At 41.8% G+C, this 24,157-nt stretch overlaps 1 protein-coding gene across 2 annotated transcripts in view; it reads left to right on the forward strand.

Moving 5' to 3' along the window:
* The window catches only part of ATP8A2 (ATPase, aminophospholipid transporter, class I, type 8A, member 2), a 310,676-nt gene that overhangs the window by 272,058 nt on the left and 14,461 nt on the right, over positions 1-24,157 (forward strand). For both annotated transcript variants that reach the window (XM_014966066.1, XM_014966067.1), the window contains 3 exons: positions 534-622; positions 7,266-7,370; positions 22,564-22,655. In XM_014966066.1, the coding sequence (XP_014821552.1) occupies positions 534-622; positions 7,266-7,370; positions 22,564-22,655 (286 nt within the window). The remainder of the gene's footprint in view (positions 1-533; positions 623-7,265; positions 7,371-22,563; positions 22,656-24,157) is intronic.

Consider the following 24,157-nt stretch of genomic DNA (forward strand, 5'->3'; position numbering starts at 1 on the left):
TCCCACCCTGGGTTTCAGGCAGCACAGTTTGAACAGGAAGTGCTGTATTTAAGTGGAATATGGCTGAAACGTTTTAGAGAGAAATGTATTTTTTTTCTTGTCAGTTTGATGCTGCTCAGAGATCTAGATCAGTGGGTAGAAAGAGTAAGCAAAGGGCACAAAAGATAGTCGAAAGTGCAAGCTAAATATACTTACAGTGCACTTCTCCATGAGTGAAAGGTGTGTCTGCCACAAATCAATATCATTGGAGGATTTAGTTAAAACATTTGATTATTTTTTCTTTTAATTTCTAAGGAATTTGAGATACTAAGGAATGATTGCAATGAGAAATTACATTGCTGTTTGTTAATTATAGGCCTATTTTCTGTTAAGAGTTGATGAGACTTAGCACCACCACTGAATTTCAACATCACCCAGATCCATGGATGCAGTACCTGTTTGATGCCATCACTCTACCTTTTCCTTGTAAAGAACCACTTGACATGTAATGGCTTGAAAATATTCATTATTTATTTGTTTGTTTTTCTTCACAGGCTGGAATGGTGTTAAGATGTGGATACTTCTGGTTTGGCTTGTTTCTTGTGCCCACTGCGTGCCTTGTTAAAGACGTGGCATGGACAGCGTAAGTACTGAACCTGTCCTCTCAGTGTCACAGGAATTATTCTGTATGCACATGTTGTCTGGTCCAGTATAGTTCTGTAAGGAACTATGAAGCCTTTCAGTGAATGCAAAATGGTGATACTTGTTCGGAAGACCTCGGAGCAAACTGAAATGGGAATAGTTTCTTACCTGCCAATGCAACCAGCAATGTGAAAGAATGGTTAGTCCTGAATCTGAAGGAGGCAGCCTTGCTTGAGTAATGAAGGTGTGTCATTTTAGGATTATTTGTGTTGTATACCCTTTAGTTAAAGGCAAATTTAAATCAGATATCAGAGATTTCCTATTCCTAAAATGGAGCAAATAATTTGTTCATTTTGACTAAGGTTCAGTAGAAAGTAAAAACATGGCGCTCTAATCCATACCAGAAAGCTCCCAGTTCTTTGTCAGCTGCTTTTTAGGTCCCTTTCAAAAGTGGGTCTTCCAAGACGTAATTGAGAGAAGAGCAATACTCTGTACTTCATGGTTGAAGTAATGAAATTTTGAAGGTTGAAGTCTTAATGATTCCTTCCCTGCCCATAGAGGAGGAACAACCCTTGTGAAATACAAGCCTGTGTAATCCTCTTCTCTTAAAACTCTGTGGTTTCAAAGCATTCAGAAAGGCGAGCGATTTCAAGAACTTTGATTTAAAGGGACTGTCATGGTTTAACCCCAGCTGGCAATTAGGACCATGCAACCACCTGCTCACTTCTCCCCTTCCTCCCCAGAACGGTAGGGAGAAGAGGGAGAAAAGGGGTGTGGGGCGAAAACACCCACAAACCTTGTGGATTGACATAAAGGCAGCTTAATAGAAAATAAGGGAAAAGGAAAATAACAATAATGGTAAAACAATATACAAAGTAAAGTAATACAACACAAGTCACTCTCAGTCCACCTGGTGGTGGATTGCCCAGCCTGACCTAAGCAGTGATTGAGGATCCCTGCCCCCCAACCAACCTCTCTTTAGGTACTGAGCATGATGTTTGTTATGGAATATTGTATTGGCCATTCCACTGTTCTGTCTATACTCCTTCTCAGCTTCCATGGGAAGCTGAAAAAGTCCTTGACTAATGTAAAACATCACCTGGCAACAACTAAAACAATATGCATGATCGGCATCATTCTTGCCGAACTCAAAACACAGCAGCTGCTAGAAAGAAAATTAATTTTATCCCCGGTGAAACCAGGAGGGAGAAGTAACTCACCTTCTCTGCCATTGCAATTTGAAATGCAGAAGTATTGATTTCATTGAGAATTTCTGGTTCAGCTTGCTTTTAAGTGTCTTCAGCACCAAAGCTTTCATCCTTTCTCTTAGAAAGCTGTGTTACAACCAAGAAGATTTTATTGCATGGATATGTTAATAACCTCATGCATGGAGGACCCAGAACATTCCTACTCTGGGGCAAAAGGGCAGATCCTTGCTGGAGTGAAGGGAGAATATAGGTTAGTTTGTCACTTGTCACAAAGACTTGAAGTGAAAGCATCATAACACGTAACACTTAGCTCCAGGAATGAGCTTTCAGTCAGCCAAGGAAGATTCTTAGAATCACAGAATTGTTTAGGTGGGAAAAGACCTTCAGGATTGAGTCCAACCATAAACCTAACACTGCCAAGTCCACCAATCTTTACAGAAAAGTGCAGGAAATACTGGAAAAAGCAGAAAGTTTCCCAAACACAGGCACATTTCAAACACCGGCTTAAAAGGATAAATCAGGTCATATGCACGCTGAAAATCAATCTTTCTTCCTGTGGGGTTGATAGCACAGCTAAATTAAACCAGTAGCAGGCAAATCTACCAATCAGTAAGCACTACTTAAATGTTTTCCTGTTTTCCTCCTCAGCTTAATTTTCACAAGCTACGCTGCTAAAATTAAAACTAGGTTTCATAATGTAAAATTTCTGTTCGGGCCAAGCTATGATTTAATAGTCTAGCACACTAGAGGGGTTTTGTTACACTCATTAAATTTCTCCAATTGAAAATTATTTTTAAATTCTAAAGCGGAGGCCAGAATGTTTAAATTTAGATACTTAGCCGTATCTATCACCTGCTTTTTAAAACTCTCTCTTAAAAAAAAAAATAAATCTTAGAATTCATTTTAGCATAACAGGTCCTGCTCCTGTGTCAAGCATTATTTAAAATTACCTGCTTAGAAGTCAGTGGAACTACTTTCATGCTTAAAGTTAAAGAGGAGCTGAACTGTTTGCAGCATCAGGGATTGAATATATATTTAGGTGTCCAAGATTACACTTTAGTTTTTGAAATGTTTTTGTCCCTAAGTTGTCCTCTGTTCTTATCAGGTCTTGACGTAAGTGACTCGAGAATTGTAAAACAGGCCAGACCAAGTCAGGCTCATCCTCAGCTATTACTCACTTAAAACTCTGTTACTGACTCAGCCTCTTCTTTAATATTTCTTAGAGAAATCTCAGCAACATAATCCTTTCAGTGGTTCAGACCAAGAATGTACAGAGATTGTGAAGCTCTCAAGACAAACATGTATGATTGATATACTGGATATTTTCCCAACAGACTTTAAACAGGAGGCTCCTATCAACATTAAGCAAAAAAATCTCTTCTCCAAGCAGGACTACTTTTTTATTTTTTTTAACCCATCACTGAAAAATTAACACCATTAACATTTTAAGTAGGATAAATGAAATGACACAGCTATCAGCGCTGCCATATGGAAGGAGTAAAGGTCTGTTTCCTTTCCAAGAGGCTTGCCATTCTAAACTTGAGCCCAAGGCCTCTGGAAATCAGCCGGCAGATTTCCCCAGCAGCGGTTACAGCACATTGCTGTCTGTAATTCAGCAGAATCTGGTTTTGGCCATAAAATTCCCGCAGCTCTGACTTCTCATGGTCATGGAATTTATGCCTTTCAGTTCCTTTTGGACATGAAGCATATGTCCGCAGAAAGAGCATCCATGTGACCCAAAAAGGTGCATGCCTAATTTCAGTGCAAAATACGGCCAGTAAACCATAAATTCAGTGCAGAGTTTTTGCCTGGAAGAAGGTTACAAAGGATGGGAAGGTGTGTTTCAAACCCATACAAATCTTTGCTTCTAAACTGCTGTGCTGCATCCGCTATCAAAACTTGTAAAGCTGGAAGCAAGAGCTAGTTTTACATGTTCTCTTTGTTACACAGGCTACAGTTGTCAACACACCTCTTATCTCCCATGTTCTCTGCAGCTCCAGGATTTTTTTTTCTTTTTTTTTTTCTTTTTAAGTGAATCAAGGAAACGTGGAAAATTCTCTTTAAAAAGAGAAGGAATCTTATTATTAATACTTGGCTGCAATACCACACTGTTAATTTTGATCCGCTACTCTGAATTCAGTGGCTTGGTTTGGTTTTGGTTTTTGCCCTATAAAAGTCCCAGTTGCGCTACCACTGAAATGTACAGAGCTTTATAAGGTGAGCGCTTCCACACAGTTGGCACATGTCACTTGAATACATGTCACTGGTGCTAGGAAGTCTCAAAATAGCTGAGCCACAAAGCTATGTGGGAATCATAAAAACACAGAGTGCTTTCCAGCAAAATTAGGCAAGAGGGCAAGCATTTATTAATAATTCGTGTCTTGATACTTAGTGTTACAGTGAAAATTTTCCAGAGCCTTCCAATCATTACCAAAATCTTAATGTACTTTTTTTGCTATGGGGGGCTCCACAGTATAGATAAGAGAGAAGCTATGGGGAGCCTCTTCCCATCCTGGCATACGCTTGCCTTCTCTAGAGCATGAGACTCCTCTAATGGTGTTGAGGATAATGAGCCAGAGTCGAGGCAGCATCATGTTTGAGAAAAGTTTATGAATGTAACCAGGCTTCTCCCTGGCAGATTCTGGCCTCCCAAACCCCCTGAATATCCTCCTAGGGCAATGAGATGAAGCTGTGCACTTCCCTGGCTTGGAAGGGGGAGGGCCACCCAAAATACAAAGATAACCCTTAGCCTGTTCTTATGGTCCATGATCTTAATATCCCCCTATGTGGGGGAAAGGTGAGTTTGTCTTTTTGTAACGTGTCAAATTTCAGCTGAAGAGTAACATTGAACACAAGATCCCATCATTTATTGAGGACTGGTTGTGCAGCTAGGGCCACTAGTGAAGTAGAACACAAATTTCAGCTGAAGAGTAACACTGAACACAAGATCCCATCATTTATTGAGGACTGGTTGTGCAGCTAGGGCCACTAGTGAAGTAGAACATAAAAGTTAAGATGTTCTGCCTGTATTTTTGTGTATCAAAAGCTAATAATGCGCTGTTGTGAGGAAAGAAAAACCAATGAAGTATCCAGTCCTGTTGCCAGCAGTCCATGGAATAGTTGCAGTTGACTTTGACAGGAGCAACCCCAGACTCTGAGGCAATTGTAATACCGTATTTTAATATGCGGTTTTGGAGAAATACATGGATAGGTTAGCTTAGACCCTTTTCATAAATACTTAATTACTGACTCTTCCATGGATGCTCTTGCTTCGAAGTGAAGGAGTGACTCAGTGCATAACAATTACCTGAGAGATTATTGTTGCTTTCTGGATACCCAGCCACAGCAGAGCACATATATTTCATCATTTCACACTACTTACAAAAAAACTTCAGTACCCCACGCTTCAGGACAACAGTATTTTTTCCATATTTGAAATATCAGTGCAACGCCTCCTTGTGCTGTGCTGTACTAATTGGACTTTGTTGATCAGGCTCTATTCTGTTAAATTTTTAATTCAATATTCACTCTAAGGGAAAAGAGAAGCATCTCTCATCTCTTATAGTGTATGGCAAGATAAACACGCAACCTTGGGAGAGACTGAAAAACTTGTCAATTTCTGTGTTCTTGTCTGTGGGAAAACTAGTTATAAAGGATTTTGAGTTCCAAACATGCTCAGTCTTCAAGTTTGCAGTTGTAGGTACAGTCTCTTTGAAATGTTAGAGATGAGTTCAGAGTGAAAGTGTCAATGTATTTACTCAAATTAGAGTGAGATATTGAAGTCAACTGTAAAGATTATAAGAATTAATAGCTCAAAGCTTTGTCATTTTAATCACTATGGTTTCCCTTCCTCAAAGAGGAGACCAGTCTAATCATTAGCCTAACTAGTTATAGGAACTTGAACCTAATTAATTTCTGTGTGGCTATTGGTAATTTCACATTCTTGAAACACTGTTCTTTGTACAAATATCCTTGCTCCTGATTTCTTCCGTCACAGTACATTGGTGTTCCTTTGCAAATCATACACCTTTGGTGGTTGGTATTAGTAGAGCAGTATTCTAAGTATAGCCTTTACCTCCAGATTTTGCTATGCTTCATCTTTTGTGGTTTGTTTTTTTTTTCCTCTTAAATGCAGATGTGTTTTGAAAAGTAGTTTTTGTTTTAGCTTCTCATTTTGAGACAATTGGGGCCTAATTCAGCAACACAAAGACCAGAGGACTTGGATAACTTAGTATTAATATCAAAGCACTGTCATATAAAATAGTATCAGCAAAGATTTTCTGGTCTTTGTTTCTTATTCCCCATAGAAAGAGTAATAAGAATTGTGCTTTTTAAAAATAAATGCATCTTCATTATATTTTAATTACGTATACACCAGTTACTATTTTTCTGCTACAGGGAGTTTGACATTGTTTTACATCAAGGGTTAAAGTTTGTAGCATCTGCATGTGAGAATTTTATAAAACTTATAAAGAAATTCTTGCCGTCTCTAGAGCTGAAGAATATTATTTTAATGCCATGAAGCAAGCAGTGTCTCGGCCCACTTGGCTCCATCTCGTTTTCAGGCTTACTGTGCACTCACATGCAAATCAATATTATCTCATGGGACACTTGTCCTCCTTTAAGTGACACAAAAGAGCAAGCTGATCAAAAACTGCCCGTTGGAGAAAGATCCCTGCGTTTTGTGTTGTTGCTTTGTGTGTGTCAAGACAGAGGGGACTAGATTCTCTCCTAATATCAAGGTAATTTAGGTATAATAGCACTGGAGCAGTAGGTGAAACTGGGGGAAAAAAAGGCTCAAGTCTCTTCATGAGGGACATTGAGTTCCAAAATTTGGTTGCATGTGTGGTATGTAGATTGTTCTTTGAATCCCCAAGCTGAGAAAATCAGACACAGCCAGTCTTGTTACTGTCACTTTGAAAGTGGGGAGAGAAGTGCCTTTCCAAGTCATGTGAGACTGATAAATGAAAATAAAGGGGCTTGAATGGCAATTATTATCTGAGACTCTCCTCAGGTTTTCAGAGCAGTGCCACGCATAGCTCAAAAGACAGTGGAATCATGTTTTACTGCCATGAATATTCAATGAATCCCAGCTCTTTTGTCTGAATGCCCGGGTCCTGAGCAGTCCCACGGCAGCGGTGTCGGGTCTCCATAGTCCCGTAGCTTTGCTGCTTGGTTAGATTTTGAGTGTTGTGTTGAAGCACCCGAGCTTTGCTGAATTTGAAGGCCTTCTGATTTCTCATTTCTTATGTAATATTTCCCAGGTATTGTGAACCTGAGTTGATGTGCATACAGTGTGCCTATTTCCCAAATTATTCAAGGGAAAGCGAAGCCCTGCGTCTCTCATCTGAGAGGTAAAATCGGTGCTTTGTAGCAAAACAAATGTTCATGAGGCTTTTTTGTTTTGTTTTTGTTTGTCTTTTCCTTGTGGTACAGGGCCAAGCATACTTACCATAAAACTTTGCTGGAGCAAGTTCAGGAGTTGGAGACGAAGACGAGAGAGCTGGGAAAAGCCATGCTTCGTGACAGTAATGGAAAGAGGTGGGGCAAGTCTACAATAACGTTTAAAATAGACCTTTACTTCTTGTCCTCTTGCCTCCCCATTTCTCATACACCTCATTCAAATCTGATTCCAGACAGGGTAAGAAGGCTTCTCCCCTGTATTATTCATTTATTGTTGTTCCATTTCTTATGTGTCTGTTGCCCCCACTGAAATCAACTCTTGCAGTTTCATATCTCCTGTGTTATTGCCATGAGACTACATTAGAAACTGCTGCACAGTCTCCTGCTTGGTAACATGTAGTGCTATTACCTGGCCACTGCGCCAGACTGGTTTTGAAAGGACATTGTTGTAAGCCATTAAAAAAAAAAATAATAAAAATGAAAAAAAAAATGACTGATAACCATGTCAATGGAGGGTACTGTCTGCAACTCAGGTTATGAAGACACTAGCGAACAGGAGAACTGGCTAATCCAGTGTGTCCTACAACTTCATTCAGTCTCACCTTAAAGAGTTTTTTATGCTTTTGCTTTTTGCCACTGCAGCTCACGGGCCTCTGCTTTCAGGGTTCTCAGTTTCTCGTTGTGCCTCTCCCTTATATCCACACCATATGGACTTGAACATATTGCTATTATTGAATCTTTCATTGTAAGGGGAGAGTATGTGTTGTGTGGGAACTTTTGTCTCTTCTGAAAGAAGCTAAAGAAAATCATAGTGAGGCTTTTGCATCCAACAGTTTCATTTACCATCTCAGAATGTGGTTCTGCATCAGCTGGTCGGAAAAGCTCCCCAAGTTCAAAAAGGTTTTAGAACTAACTCTTCTGTTCCTTACACAATATGGCACCACATGACTTGCTAAGAAAATACATGATCATTAAACTGGGTTTTAGCAAACCTTATAAACTAGCAAACTGAGTGGAATGGGGCTCTTAAAAGATTTTGTTCTTCTGGGGCAGGGTCATCCTTTGAGCCTTTGATGTCTATTCTAAGGTAAACTAATTGCCATATTGTAGCTGCTGCTAAGACAAGCGGATAGTGGATTTTTTCAACTGAACTTGTGAGTTAATAGGCACTATTTTTAGGGAAAACTATCAGGGAGTGAGTTCACCAAGATTATAGGAAACTGAAAAGCTTTAAAAAATGCTTGTATGAACTTTAATGTGTTTATAAGATGTCCTTAGTGACCAGAGTTTGCTTCTCAGAAGCCAAGACAAAGTAAACACAGTGTTATTGATTAAGATCACTTCAAAACAGTTGGTATGCTGTTTTTATTTTGAGTTATTTTTCTGCTGTGACTTTTGGGTCCTACAAAACACAGTTTGTAAATTGTGCTTACTTGCAGAAGTCACAAACCGCACATCAAATCATTTAAAAAAGAAAAAGCAAACTTCACAGCACTGGTCGACAAAAGCAACCTTCTATGCCACAATTAAAATCAACAAAGATGCCTGAAATAAGACATGTAATTAAAAATAGGGCTTGTTTTTAGAGGGCTGAGCAGTCACCTCTAAGTCATTTGGAGCCGAAGCACTTGCTACTACTGCAGTCAGGTCAGCCTGCCAGGCGAGGAAGGTGTAACTTGGTGTTGTGAGGTGCTGACAGACAGATTTGATGCCAGGCAAGTGGAATCCAAGCCAGCAGAACACTGGCTGTGCCCAGGCACCCAGCTCTGGTACTATGAGCCTCTGGGCTGTTACTGTGGTTCTTACCCATGCACAGGGTGTAACATTGCATGGGTATGTGTTTGTAGCACTGGTGTTTTCCTGCCAGTTAAGTGCCAGTCATTGACAGCCAGAGAGGAGAGTGAGTCAGCTTTTTGCCTGATGAATCCCTGGGTTACAAAGCGGGTTGACGTGTACAATAGTAAGAGAAACAGTGAGCATTTAATTTGTTTATGTGTGTGTGTGCCTCCAAGAAGTTGATGGGTTTCTTCTCTGTTTACACTGTCCTGACTTTCTGTAAATTTAATGGCCATGTTGTAATTCATTCATACACTACATGTTTTCATTGGCTTTTATTTTATTGCATTCTCACTGCAAACTCTTTCATCTGCATTCCTCCTCCATATAGCTTCACTTCATTCTCGAAACGCTTGCATGGAGATGATGTAAGGAATCCCTTCTGGCCCTCCTTCCCATTCTCCCTCCCCCCTTCTTTCCATGCATTTGTTTGTTCTCCTTCCTAATTGCTCCCAGATTTTCTGGGTGGTCCATCTGTGAACTAGATAATGGTAGAGTGCCTCTGCCTGCTAGGAGCTGGTGTGCTGTGCTTGTGATGTGGCCTCCTGAGTGCTCTTCAGAGTTGTTCTGTCTTTTATCTCTTTTGTTTGTCTCCTGGCTCTTTCACACCTGCTAGAAATCCTGCGCTTGTCCGAAGGGAAAAGTAAGGGCGGGAAAGAGGCAGAGTGGGAACGTTGTGTGGTTACAGCCTCTCCGGTTCATGGTCTTTATTTTTTAAAAATTTTCCTTGAAGCCAGTGCAAACGAATGCTGAGGTGCATGCGCTGCTCTCCCCTCCTGCCTGCAGCCCCATTGCTGGCAACGTGACACTGTGCAGGAAGGGGAAGTAGCCAGAATCTCCTCATTTCTAATGGGAAGTGGAGAGCTGCATTAAAACTGCATGAGTCCGTCCGTTTCCTCCAAGTAACAGCGTTAGTTCTTGGTTGGAAGTGTTCCTGAAAACATACCCATTAGGTGTTGGTTTGCTCAGGCAGCTGTGGAAGATAAGCTGGCTGTCATCAGGGTCTATTTTCCTGGCCCACAGAGCGGACACTATTTTTGTTCAGTGTTTTTCACAAACAAACAACAAAAAAATCATACCCAATTACAGATAAGAGGAGGATTTAGGAAGCTAATTGCTTTTATCATTGCCTAGACCTTAGACAAAAAATGAGGTGCAAGGTCTGGATGGTTAGGATTAATCTGCTAAACAAAAAGCAATTCACAAAGCCTGGAAAGCAGTGGGTGCTTCTAGGCTTGCACAACAGGGTGCCAACAGTTTGCTGGGGCTCAGCTGGATTTCTGTAGAATGTGAAGGGGGTATCACCTGGGTCCCCCCTGCACTTGAGGAAGGAGTGCTGGGAGATCTGCGTCTGCCACTTGAAACCTAAATACGCATATTCTGCCTTAAGAAGGTCCTCACCCTGCCAACTATCCTTGCTATCCTTTTTCCACGTGAATAAAAAATGTGTTCAGTAGTGTTAGTTTCATCCTCTGGATCTTAGCCCCTTTGAGCGTTTTCTAAAACTGAATTTGCTTGTATCGATCTAAAAAAGCAGGCACACATTTTTGCCTTTCCTGTGGCAGGGAGGAGCAAACAGGAGGGCAAGTGGTAGATCAGGGAGTGTCTGTTCTGCGCAGGGGAGAGCATCACCACCCTGAGCACTACACCTGGGTCCCAAAAACATTGCAAATAACACTAGAGTGATGCTTGGAGACGATATCAAGTGTATCGTTTTGAGCTGTAAAGGGTTATCTTCTCTCTTCTTTGTATTATACCTCATCTGGACAGCTGAAAACTTTTCACGGAAGCTGGGATGATTGCAAAATCAGATGATTCCAGGAGCAGGGGGGTTTCATCAGGGAAACAAGTGCCTGGAAAACTGGCAGCTGCAGAAATAGCTTGCGAAGCAGAGGAGGGAGCGTGCAGTAAGGGGCTGGTGATGGATCCCGGGCCATGCTGGTGGAAGATGAGTACCTGTGCTCCCCCTCCCCAGCCTGGCACCCGGCGGAGCTGGGCTGGACTCCAGCCCAGCTGTGATGTGAGCAAGCCTTGGTGAGGGAAGGGAGAGGGGCTCCCTGGCACTCTCATGTAACAAAGGGCAGGATTTAACACGGAATTTACATGAATTTGGAGAGGTGAGAGGAGCAGCTCTTGTGCCAAAGCAAACAGGGACATGTGGAGACACCTGCCCAGCAGACCTAATCATGTTAACATGCAAGATTTATACAAAGAAAACAGTTTTTCTACAGGTTTGTGTTCAAAAGTGGCATTGAGTTCAGCTGCAGAGACTTTTGTGTCTTTAAATAAGTTTACAATTAAATCTTGGCTCATAAAGGGCCAAATCTTCAAGTCCTCATTCACTTTTCACTCCATCTAACTTCTCATTGAAATCAGCAGGAGTTCAGGTGGAGTAAAGCCTGATTAGGAACCAAAGCAAACTTTACTTTGGAAACCCATGTCACTTTTTGCTCCACTGACCAACTAATGGAGAGCAAGCAAAGCTGTGCAGCACCCTCTTTGTGACAGTAGATTTCCTGTTTCAGAGGGTCTTGGAATCACCAGAGAGCTCCCTTTGAAAGTAGCTTTTTGGTTGTTTTTCTGTTCTGTTTTTAATTGGTTGGTGGCTGGGATTAGAAGATTCTTTGATACTGAAGAACAATGTAGCTTTCACGATTTATGTACTTTACAAAGAGCTGATGGTTCCGTCTGGACTGCTGCAGAAAAGTTGGGAATAATCTCTTCAAATTATTCAGAGATCTGGGAGGCAGTGTCTTGTCTTCAACAACGCAGAAGGGCAGTGATAGCAGAACTAGGGAGGTATAGCTACGAGCGACAAGGAATCACTGTGGTGTGCTTTTGTGCAGCATTTTTCAGTATTCTTTTTTACTCTTGCCGCTTTCAGATGCCTGCTTCCACCTCTTTCTTTCATCTCTGTTTCATAAAACAAATGCTGTTTTCCAGTGTACCTGAAACAGAGGGTGGAGAGACTGTGGGGAACTGCTGGCTTCAACAAGGAGACCCACTGGTGGAGATTCTCTTTCATTTCAGTACTTTTCACCAATCTGACTGTATTGCTTTAGTGAAACGTGCGTGACAGCTCTTGCCCTGAGAGCGAGCAGTATTATTTATCTTAGCCTTGGTTTTATTTGGTGGGTGAGGGCAGATGTTTGTGTCATTTCAGTAGCTGTGTGACCCTGTGGGCTATCGGTGGGCTGACACAGGTGCATGTGGGGACTTATCCACTCCACAGGTCGCTGTGGAGGAGCAAGAGGAGAATGTAGGAAACCCAACTCGGGCTTGTGGCTGCGCAGGGAGCTCAGAGTGGCAGACCTCAGCCTTGTGCCAGCTGAAGCAGAAACAGTAAAACAAACTTAACTTTCCTCTCGACAAAACCCCAATGGACCCGATCTCACGGTTCCTGAGGAAGAGGCGAGCTTTTTCATAAAGATCAAGAGAAACAAGGCTTGGGCTCATTATATTTCAAAGCACTTTGTGTCTTTATTGGTGCATTTCAAATTGCATCTGCTTGAATAGAGATACCACGCCAGCAAGACCCCTTCACATCAGCAGGTGCAATGAATTCTACCTGAAACAAACTGTCTTGTATGTTCATCTGGTTAAACGGCATTGGATGCTCAGAGCCAAATTCTTGTTTCATGAGTGTGTTGACTTCGGCGTATTCAAATTCTTGTTTCATGAGTGTGTTGACTTCGGCATATTTACTCAGGATGTGCGTGACTGTGATCTGAATCCGGCCCATCCAGTGCAGCTGAGCGTAAAATGAGGTTGAAGAGGGGAGAGAGGTGTATTTTGGTTTTGAGGTTTCAGAGTCTTTTTATCAATTTTTCCAGATGTTCTTCACACCATTTCTGGGAAGGAAAGGCGAGATTTCTCCACTAGCATACATAACAAAGTGACTGGCATATTTACGATTTTTCCTTGCAACTTTTCTAGTAAAAAGATATTAGACTCCTTTTACTAGCAAAAAGCACATAAAATGATATCAGTGTTTTTTTAAAAATTCTTTGATTCCATATGGTAAACATTCATGTATGGTAGGTGGAAAATGCATAATTTTGTTTTATTTTACACTTGTCCCTTTCTCCCTCCCTCCTGTCCCATATCAGTAAGGAATCATCACATTATTTCCTCATTTTAATATATACTGTTAATTTCCGGCATTTCTAACCCCTATGTGTGAGGCACTTGAAATTATTAGGTTTGGTTCTGCTCCGAGTTGAGCAGCGGGGAGGCTGTGGGGCAGAGGTGGGAAGGAGCAGAGGACAGAGAGGCTTTCAGAAGCTGGGCAGAGGGATGGGGGGGAATTATTGTGCTCCCACTGGCACTGGGGACCCAAGCGCCCAGCTGCTGACGCAAACCAGTTGGAGCTGACTTGCCCCTTCTCTGGGGTAATTAATTATTTCACATCGCGATTGTGCCTATCACGTAACCTTGAGGGAGATCCAGTGCACAAATAGGGTTAAAACCTGGTGACCTGGAGAAGGATTTAGAGCTGTGATCAAATCTGCTAGCAAAGTCAAAGTTGACGGAGGTACAGTATCAGCACAAAGGCCAAAATGAAGCTGTAAATTGAAAGGAAAGATTAGAAAAAAGAGAATATAACAAGATGAGAGTTAAAACTTATTAAGGGACCAATCTCTCTGATGCCTAATCCTGAGTTACTGGGTTGGGTACCAGGGATCTCCACAGGGGAGAGAAGAAGAAATCTTCCCTCTAGGCTGCACAGCAGGAGAACTGCTCCATAACAACTGTTCCAGCCTAATGGCTTCAGCAGTCAGCCTTGGCTTCTCCTCTGGCTAACCCCGTCTCAGAAGAGAGGCAGGACAGCTTCACGCTTCTGATTTGTGGCACAGAATGAAGTACTAAGTTATGTGTAGCAAGGACAAGAAAACCAAAGTTGTACTAGGTATTAAGTTTTTGGTGGACAATTACAAAATACTTAAAAGCTTAAAGAAAAACACTTTGGGTTTTTTTGCAGATGAACCAAATATCCTGGGCTTGCTCTGAATTGTATCCAGACACAAGTTCATCAGTTTTTCTTGTTGCCCTGAGCTGTTCTTTAGCTTTTTTTCTCCAAAGAAAAGGAAGAAGAAACCTGATAGAGTTTAGAGTTTTTGAGCATAGAAGTCATTTTAACTTTAGTCAAAGTATGTATGTAAGTGGACTTTTTTTAAACAAGAAAGTTCGGGTTTAAGGAGAAAAAAAAAACAACCACCAAAGCCACCTTTACATAGAGACCAAGCATGGAAAGGTTCAGCCTCCAAGGTGACTACTTCTGAAAAAATAAGTGATTAGGAAAAGAATGTTATAATTGCAACTGTATTGACACCTTATCTGTAGAGGGTATGACCAAGCACCCACTAGAGTAAGTGCAAAGTGAGGCACTTACAGACAAGAAGTAAACAGCACTGATACCCAAAGGAGGATAGCTGAAAAGCAGCAGGACACATTTAGCCTTTTCTGCTTGTCAGACATTTAAATTGAGTCAATTCCCACATTTTGCAAAGGCTGAAGGCAAAACCGGGCAGCTTCAGCTTTGTGTTAAGATAGTTGGCTTAGGGACAGCTGACAGTGAAGCCCCCTCCCATAATGAAATGCATAAGCACATGGTTAATGTTTGCAGTGCTTGGAAATGGGAGGCACTCTAAGCAGACAGAGGTCTCATCTATTATTTTCTTAGGGCTGTTGTTTTTCAGACAGGCATATGATGTTTAGTGTCTCCTTTTTTTAGATAGTATTTTTAAAAGGTATTTGGTAATACTGTTTTTTGTTCAAAGAAGTAGTATTAGAAAGAAGTTTAGGAATAACAGCCTTGAAAACGAAGGCTAGAATGGATTATCCAAGTGATTTTAGGAGTCAAAGGAGGGATCCTTTTCTGCTTTAGGACATCATTAATGACAAAAGAAAATGTAAATCATCTTTGCTTGGCACCAGAAGGAATAGCTTTGCCCTGCTTTTAGCCTACAACTTCAAGGACCAACAGAGGGGACCATTTGGTCCCAGAACTCTACCTACAGCCTGGGTGCTGCACATGAGGGCTGGCTGAAGCTCAGGACATGCCTTGGCCTCTGCTGTTGCTGGGTGGTTCACTGGCACATGGTGATGTGGCAACACGGGTAGACTTGCAGGCTTGGGGTCCTGCATCCTAGCCTCTGAGATGGGGTTTTGTTGATGTGTCTGCAGGCTTAAGAGTTTCCCAGACCATTCCTTACCAGCCATGGTCATATGGGCCCGTCTTTGCCCTTTCTCCTCAGGTGGATCAGCTCAACTCTTTGTGGGTCCATGTAATAAATGAGCTGAAGGATGTGGGATACTGTGGGGAGCACTGTGAGGTTCTCCGAATGACTGGTAAGGGCAGGAACCACTTTAGCCATCAGTCACCACAATGGACATATGTGGAGCTGCTGAAATTGTGTGATACTCTTAACCTTTTCACATCCAGGCAGGATAAACACCTTTCAGCTGTGTGTGAGCTGAGCTTGGTATTGTGTGTTGTAGGCCTGGAGAGCTCACCACTGCATGGCTGCTATAAGTATGCTCCAAGTTGGTCTTGAAGGGCCATGCATCCAGATATGTTTGAGGCTTAACAGACAGACATTTGGCTGGATAATGTCAAATACAACCCACGAAGATGGGAAAGTTCCTTAAATAGTTGCCTCCTATATAGGGAAAGGGAGTTTCTTCCTTTGTGGCTGTGGCATGTATTTGGGAAGCAGCTGGAGGGAAGCTGCTGCATTAACAAGGCTCAGAGATCTTATGCCCTGCCATGGTATAACGTCTCCAGCTTCCCTGAAGAGCTGGCTGTTGCTGAACCTTCAGCAAGGACTTGGTACTCCCTAAAGCCTGGTTGTCTTGATGCTGGAGTCACCTCTGCTGGAGTCACTTCTTGCACCTCTCTGCCTGCAAGTGGCACAGGCTGTGCTTCTGTCTTCATCTCCTTGTGTTTTGTGCCTGGTGATATTTTGGTCTTGTAGCCATGGTCTGGGGTTTTGTTGATGGCTTGCTGAGTATTTACAGAGAAAAATTAAAAAGGAGCATGGATTAGCATGTCTCTTTATTTCAGCTGGATCCCGAGTGATTAAGGAGCAGTGTGTGTAGACGCTGACTCTGCAAAGAAAATGCTGATTTTTGTTTTACTGTTTATGTGCCTCAGACGCTTCCTTGTGAAATGCTTGGGAGATTTCCTTTGATTACACGGCAGCTTCATTATCAGTAATGCCTGTTTGCCTTTTAAATTAAAAAGACCTCCTACCCTGATTGACCTCATAGTAAAACATTCTTGCAATCCAATGCTAGATAACCAAAAATAACATCTCTCCTTTGTAGACTGAAAGGGAGAAACCAGCAAAAGCCTAGAGTTGCTACTTTAGCTATTCTGTAGGAGGGTGATTCCTCTCTGTGATGTGTCAAAGACCAGAGCATGGACGTATATTTGCTCACTTAGCCAGTCAGACCTTTCTCCAAAAGCCCTGGGTTGTTCTGGGTATTTAAGCATATGGAGTTATGCTGAACCCTCAAAATTAGTGCGACTTGCATTTGAGATGATTTGCATGCTTTAATTTTGAATTCCTGGTCTGTCAGAATGTTGTTTTTACATTCTCCTTACGCCAAGTCTCTGTTAGTTGTCATCTCTCTGCCCGCTGCTTAACTCTAATAACTCCCCTCCCTTATGTTAACTCAAGTAATGCACTAGAATCTAAACTAAAAGGAAAAAAAAAATAAAAGTTAAACCAAGGCCTGCAGCTGTTCTGGGGGAGTGCACTCAGCCAGCAGGGAATATCTGAGGAAGACAAATAGGTCTCCTCTGGCCAATTCCAAAGGTGTGGCCACAGACTCTGCCTGGAACATGGTTCTTGCTCTTTGTCCACCAGGACCGTGACTGACACTGTAAGCCTCTAAGCAGTGTTATGCTGCATGAAAGGTGGGAGATGGAACCTGTGAATAAATCCTCAGGAATACCAGATGTCTCCTAGCAGCCACAGAGGGATCTGCGAGTTCCTTCTGCCAGGTCACACTTGGGGAGAAGTCATAGTGCTTGATCCCCTGGTTCTTCTTTAGAAGAAACATAATGGAGTTTGAGAACCAAGAGACTGAAATGAAAATCAGCAATCTGCTTGTAAATGGTTTGGTAATTAGGGTTGATCAAAGCTGAGAAATCTGTTAGTTTTGGACCTTTTTTCTTGCTCTTCATATTTTATGTTGATGTAACTTTTGGTGACAGAAACATGTTGGCAAAGAAACAGCAAACTTTTGTATAAGTTACTGTTTGGAAGGTATGGAAGAAATCAATTAATATGTTTTAATTCTAAATTTTAAAAAGGGAGAGAAGAGTATCCTCTTCTCCCCTCAAAAACAAATCCACAGCTAAAGATGCCAGGGGCAGAAACTTTCTGATCTCCTACCTTGTGTTTAACCACATGGATATTTTGCAAAACTACTTCTTCCATCCCTCCCTCCCTGCTGTTGCAGTGCGAGGACAATGCGTAGCAAGATGTTTGGTCCAACAGGAGAGGACTGCAGGCCAGCCAGGGCTTCTTAGGCAAGGATGTGTTTAACAGAGCACGTGACAGTGGAAAGAAAGAGGCTGAAGGAGGCTTTGTCTGCTGCTCCATTTGAAAATGCATGTGGGTAGGAGGGAGGCTGGGGGGTTATAGGCAGAACTTCAGCTTAAGCTTTGGAGGGTTTTCCGTTTTAAACCCAACTGTGCAATGATTTACCTGTCGCTGAATGTTGCAGCAGCACCATAGGATAGAGGAAACAGTGACCCTGCACCTGCAGGCAGTAGCGTGAGGGGTTCCCAGCTATTGAGATGACAGGAGAAGCAGCTGCACACTTTCTTGTCCTCTGAGCTTACCCACAGATGTGTGTGTCTTGCCCTCTGGGCTTACCCATGGATGCTGGGTACTTGCACTGAAGAGCCACGGCTCTGCCACAGGTTCTTTGCATGTTTTTAAGGCAGAGAGATAGCAGCTGGGATGCGTGTTTTATTTGTGTCATCTTTAGCAGCCCTGGAAAGGCTTCACTAGTAGCTCCATTATTCCTTCTAGAAAGTGGGAAAGCAAAAATAAAACCAAGTAATTTCATATATGTGTGTCTGACTGAATTCTGAATTATCTAGAGGGGGAGCGAGTTAACACCAATGGCAACTAAGTGTCTTGGCCCGTTTGGTGTGGCTGTGCTCTCTCTCTCCTCTAGGAAATAGTAACAAAACACAAACTCATTTCTGAAGATTTCTGTTCTTGTAGGAGAAGGGTGGCCCTGAATTTTTTTTAAACTGGCTAAACATGCTGTATGTGTTTTCCCAGGGAAGATCCAATTTTAAGAGCCACCTGCATCCACTTTAGCCTTCCCTTCTTTGTGAGCCCTGCTTTTGCCACCAGCCAATTAGTGGGCTCAGGAGGACATTCTGGGTCAAGCTATAGCAAGTACCGCAAATCCTCATTAACACTAATTAGTGCTCAGTAGGTTAATTGGTGGTGAAGCTCATCTTTTTTTAATTACTTGAACAAATGAGCCAGTGGGACCTTGTGGTCAGCTTTGAATTATTCTGTTTGTTTTGATGCACCTCATTTGAATGTGTAAAGCCAGATGTTTGTTGCCTAGATTTAAGGGCTGTTTGCTTTTGTGAGGGATGAGAAGAAGGGAACACAGAAAAATAAAATTAAAGTCTCTGTTGACACCTTAGAGCAATTCAGATACAAAAATGGAAGAGTCATTTTATTCATGGAATGGGAAATAGTGTTATAAAATGACATGTTGCCTTTAGTTTACCTTTTGATTTGCCATTCACTTAATGAATTCCTGTAATGTTGTTAGCGCAGACTTCCAGGCAGACAGAAATCATCTTGACCCTCTCAGGAAGCCATTGCAAAGGTATTCCTGCCACAAGGTATTTATTATTGATAGTAATTGAATCTGGTTTCAGATGACTTGAGTAATGACTTTTTTTTTTAATCTGTTTTTTCATAGTAACCCTCCAAATTGGGACAATTTTTATACTTTTTGTTCTAAGCTATTATTTGTTTTGTTTAGTTCAAAACATTTTGTCTGTGTCCTTTGTCCTTCATATAATTACAGATAGATGGTCTGTCTCTTTCCCCAACTAAGGTCACCAGCTAACCAACTTAAGCATATTTCAGTGTCATTTTCCAGGTCACTGACTCCCATAAGAATGTCTGTGTTTGTGATATCTTCCATTCTGACACCATTTTTGAGGTCCTGAGTATGAACACAATGATATCCAATATTCAGAGTATGTTCTCATGATTTCTTATCCTTTTGCCTCAAAGCATCTTAAGATGCCATCCATAGACCCCAGGGAGGGCTTAGACGCTCGCTCCAAGTCACTGGAAAGCAGAATTAACACTTAAAAGTCATGGCTACACTCAGGGTTGATTTACAAGCAGTATTTCTGCGAGCAAGGCCTAACCTGGTGCCTGGTGTCATCGTTAGTTTTGAATCAAAGTGTGAGGGAGACTGAGAAGTCTTCACTATCTGTTTGTAGCAGACAAAAGCCTTTACTGAAAGCAGGGACTCAGTATCAGTGCAAACACTTTCCTTGAGAAACCCACTTAACTTTGCTTTTCTTTCCTTTCAGAGCTTATATTGGAAGATCTAATATCTGTTAATAAATCAAATACTTGCCCTTTTAGAAGATCTGTGTTGCATTTACATCAATGTGTAGTAAGAGCTCATTTTATAGTACTTGGCTGGCCTTGACCTGCAGTCTGTTTCTTGTACTTAAATCACAAATGCTCTGATTCTTCCATGGGTTTTTATTTTCTCTGCATAGATATGATCCAATATCATTTCCCAAATGGGAAAATCAGATGTGACTTCAGATTTTGAAATTGTTGATTATAATTAGCGATATCAAAGATAGTCTAGCTTTGGCTTCCCTAGAGCTACGATGCGTCACTCATGTTCAGGAGTCCCTTGACAGCACACCTTCCTCCCCACGTTGCATGTAGAAGCCTGAGGAGGTAACCATTATTGGCCTGTAGTAGATACCATCCTGCACTTCATCTGTTGCTGTGTGGTAGACAGGCAGATGATGAATTTGTTCCTCGTGCCTTTTGCTGCAGTGGTTAATTCCATTCTCAGCGTCAGAATTTTGTGGCGGATGTTGCTTGTCTGTCCCTTTAGAAGAAATATTTTTGGTTGGTTTAAGATTCTTTTTTTAAGCCATCTGTCCAAAACCACCCTCCAGTTATCCTACCAAGATGGGAAATAACCTTACCTGCGTGGTGTTCTTTACGTGCAGAAGACAAACAAGTGTTCCACTTCCGTCATTCACAGGACAAAAGTGGATTGAGACAGTGTTTTGCTCTACTTAACAGTCAGTGGACTTAAAAGTCACCCCACAATCTCACAACACAGCATCACGAATTTGCACATGCACTCATAATGATTCATTCTGTAGGTTGTCAACTTCATAAGCCTGTTAAAGGTTAGAGAAACCTCATGTCTTGCTTGACGCCTGCATCCCCTCACCTATTGAGCCTTTGTAGTACACACTTTCTATTACGCAGCCTGCTTTGAGCAGCTGGGCATTTCTTTCTGTATATACTTGATTTTCTTACAGCCAGGTGGTCTTTGGCATGTTAACAAGTTGGATCATCCAAGATTTTTAGAAGCTTCCATTCTGTAACCCTGGTTTTAGTGGAAAACTGTCATCCGTTTGCTTTGAACGTATGCAGATCTCATGACCCAAGAGCCCTTAGAGATTCTTTGACACTTTTAGTTGTTATCTGTAGTTTTGCTTCCAAATCTGTTACAAACTGTTCTATTATATTGAGGCAATACTACTGACTGCAGGCAGGGAACGCAACCTGGCGTATCTGTTGCAGTTGTGATTCAGTGGTGCCAGGGGAAGGTGGGGAAGAGACCAAGTGTCTGAAAAAAACACTGACGGTTTGTAAAGATTTTAAGGAGAGGTCCATAGACTGAACAATTTTCTAGTTCAGGTGTCTGAGCTTAGAGACCACAGGAACAAGAGAAGGATTCCTCCCTTTCTTTTGTGGACATCTCATTATGCACTGAACAGAGGACTGTGAGTGTGGATATTACCCTAATGGACTATTAAGTGGAATATAAACCTGCATGGCTGGATTACATATTATAGGCATCTCAGAGATTCTTTGGTTACTTTCTTGTTTGAAGTTAGAAAACTGCTTCAATGAAAGGGAGTTGTTTGTTTAAAGCTGTTGTAAGCTTGTTGACAGCAGCAGCTGCGCTTGCTGGGATTTCCATTCCATATACCAAATGTATGTGAATTTGTAATCTAATCCAAGAAAGATATCAACCTTGGCATTCAGATGCGTATCCATGTTCGCAGCATAACCAGCAGAATAACTGCTGGTGAATAAAGATGTGAAAGAACAAGCAGACTGAAAATGGAAGCACGGTGTAAATGTGGTGCAAATGGGATAAAGACACTGCAAGGAGCTGCAGGAGCAGACAGATCCCTTCTGTGCCCTGGCTCCATCTCAGTGTTAGGAACAAGGGCAAAACGCAAAAAACCAACCCAATCGCACAGGAACTTTGAGCTAAAATAGACTGTAATACCTTCTTTAAAATAATCTGATAAATTACAGTTATTTAAGGCTCCATTGCAATGAGATTTGAACGCCTATATTATTTTTAAAACACCATTGAACTTAGTGGGACTTGTATACATAATTAAGTGCTTTGAAAGGTCAGGATCTTAGACATCATTTGTTTATTCTGGGTGTAAAGTTCTTGATTAAATGAGTTGCATTTTTAATAAAAATCAGTGTGGAGGGTATCTCTAATGATTTGTGTACATCTATTAAACCAATTGTAAGCATACTGTATCTTTCACCTTAAGTTTGCATTTTCATTTGCTGTAAATTCAGTAATAATTTTTCATGCCTTTGACAGGAACTGTGTAAACCATAGGGCTTTTTAATCAAAACCTGGATATAAAGTTTTCTTTTCAGTATGGGAGGCGGAAAGAAGTGTGTTTTTTAGAAGACAGAATTAATTATGGGTCCCACCTTTGGTTGCTTCAGGCTGTTTTGCAGGTGTGATAGAAGCCTTTTACCATGTGCTAAACCACAGTGCTTTGCTCCTTCTCTCTAAGGCAGTTTGTGGGTGCCATGATTCATGTACGTAATACTGAAGAGAAATCTCCTTTTTAATATTCCATATCACTTGGTGTCAGACTTCTGTTACAGTTTGTAATAATTTATAGGCATCGGGCATTCAGAAATCACCATGATGGTAGTATTATCGATGGATTAACTAAATGTGAACTTATACGAAGTAGCCTTAGAAAGGAGGAGTTTCCATTATTAGAGAGTCCTCTTGACAATGTGCAGTTTAAAGAAAGAGAGAAAAATTTTTTCATGCTACAGCCGTTCTTAAATACTGACAAAGTCAAAGCTGCCACATACTTTAAATACAGTTGACTCTTACCTTGAAATTATCTGGTTACTCACTGGTTTTGTTTTTTTTTTCTCTCCCTCAGCGTGAACGAACGTGATCATTTGTTAAAAAGGCTCGGCAGGAAAACTCCTCCGAGCCTTTTCCGTGCTCATTCTGTCCAGCAAAGTGTATCACGTAAGTAGCAGATCATGTATGCATGTGTGTTTCACAGCAGTCAGTCCCAGATGAGTGAAGCGCAGGGTGATTATTTTTTAATTAAATTGTAGGTAGAGATAATCTAGCGCAAAGGCTTGAGCTGCCAAGCAAGACACATACACTTGGAAGTGGAATTAGTGTATTTGGCCCTAGGCGAGCGGAGCTCAAATGTGGATAATTCCCTAGGATCCAATCAACAGGCCCAAATGACAAAATCCCAGTACGCAGGTTCTCTAAATGTAAAATCCTGATGGTCTCAAGAATACTGTAAAATCACAAACTCTGCAGGATAAAATAAATGTTGTGATAGAGCCTAGCTTAAATAGAAATGGTTTCTTTATGAAAAGTCGTATTAGCTGTGGTTAGCTGAGAATACAGGCGTGTTTCAGGAATGCCACTTAGGGGTTCTGTGTGTTTCTGATGAGGAAAGCTGCTGCGTGCAGAGCTGCCTCTCTCCTCTCCCTCTTTGTCCTCTGCTGGGAGGAGAGAGGCAACGTCGTACCTTGCTACTGCAGCAGTTTGGAATAAATTGCATTTCTTGTTGGTGTAGAGGTCATCCATTTATTCATCTTCCTAGAGGAATATGTGACAGGCCTTGATCTGCTGGACCTGACTTTTTTTTTTTTTGTCAGTGTTAGAAAGGCTTCCACAGTGTTAAAAATGGTCTTAACAGCTCTGTAGGTCAGACACAGAGTGAAGGATGATGCTGTCTCAAGGGACCGGGGAGTCCGGTCAACCCCTTCTAGTGGTAAAGTGCAGTCTCTCTTGTGATTACACCGATGGTCAAAATACACTCATCTTACTAAGGAAAATAGCCCCCCAGCGTGCAGTAGTGCTGCGCTCAGGGCGAGGGGCAGGCACTCAGAACTTGGGTTTCGCATTGCCCTTGCAGTGAGAAGTGACACCCCCGGCTGTTTAAGAATCCCAGGGAAGTCAAATCTCATTGCTGGCTGTGTCATCTTCTGTAGGAGAATTGTTGTGGTTCAGGCCATGGAGGCAGGGCTGGGATTTGAGAACCCAAATGCCTGAAGCATGCTTATTTTCCACAAGGAATTTGACTAGAAAGTTGGGACAGTGGCGGATCTGCTAGTCTTTGTCCTTCCTAGAGCCATTGCAAGGCCATCACTGTCAAGGGGTGTAGGGTCTTTAGCAATGGAAACCATTGCTCCTGGGAAAAGAGGCCAGTGCACAGAGCAGTCCCGTGGATCATGTGCTCCTGCCAGGATTTAATCCTTTGTGTCAAGGAGCCAGGGATGCTGACGGCAGCAAGGCTTTGGGCATGCAAACACATTCTTTGAGAAGATTCCAAAGGTGATGATTGGCAGCAGAAATCCCTAAAATGCATAAATAAATTACTGTCAAAGGAGTCTGCTGTAGAGACTTACCACAGTGCAGAAAGGAGATACACCAGTGGTGACTAGTCAGACTTGATAGATGCATTTAGTCTGGTAGAACACATCATCAGGTTGTTAGCAGGTGAA

The sequence above is a fragment of the Calidris pugnax genome, unplaced genomic scaffold (assembly GCF_001431845.1).
Source record: "Calidris pugnax isolate Ruff unplaced genomic scaffold, ASM143184v1 scaffold20, whole genome shotgun sequence".
NCBI lineage: Eukaryota > Metazoa > Chordata > Aves > Charadriiformes > Scolopacidae > Calidris > Calidris pugnax.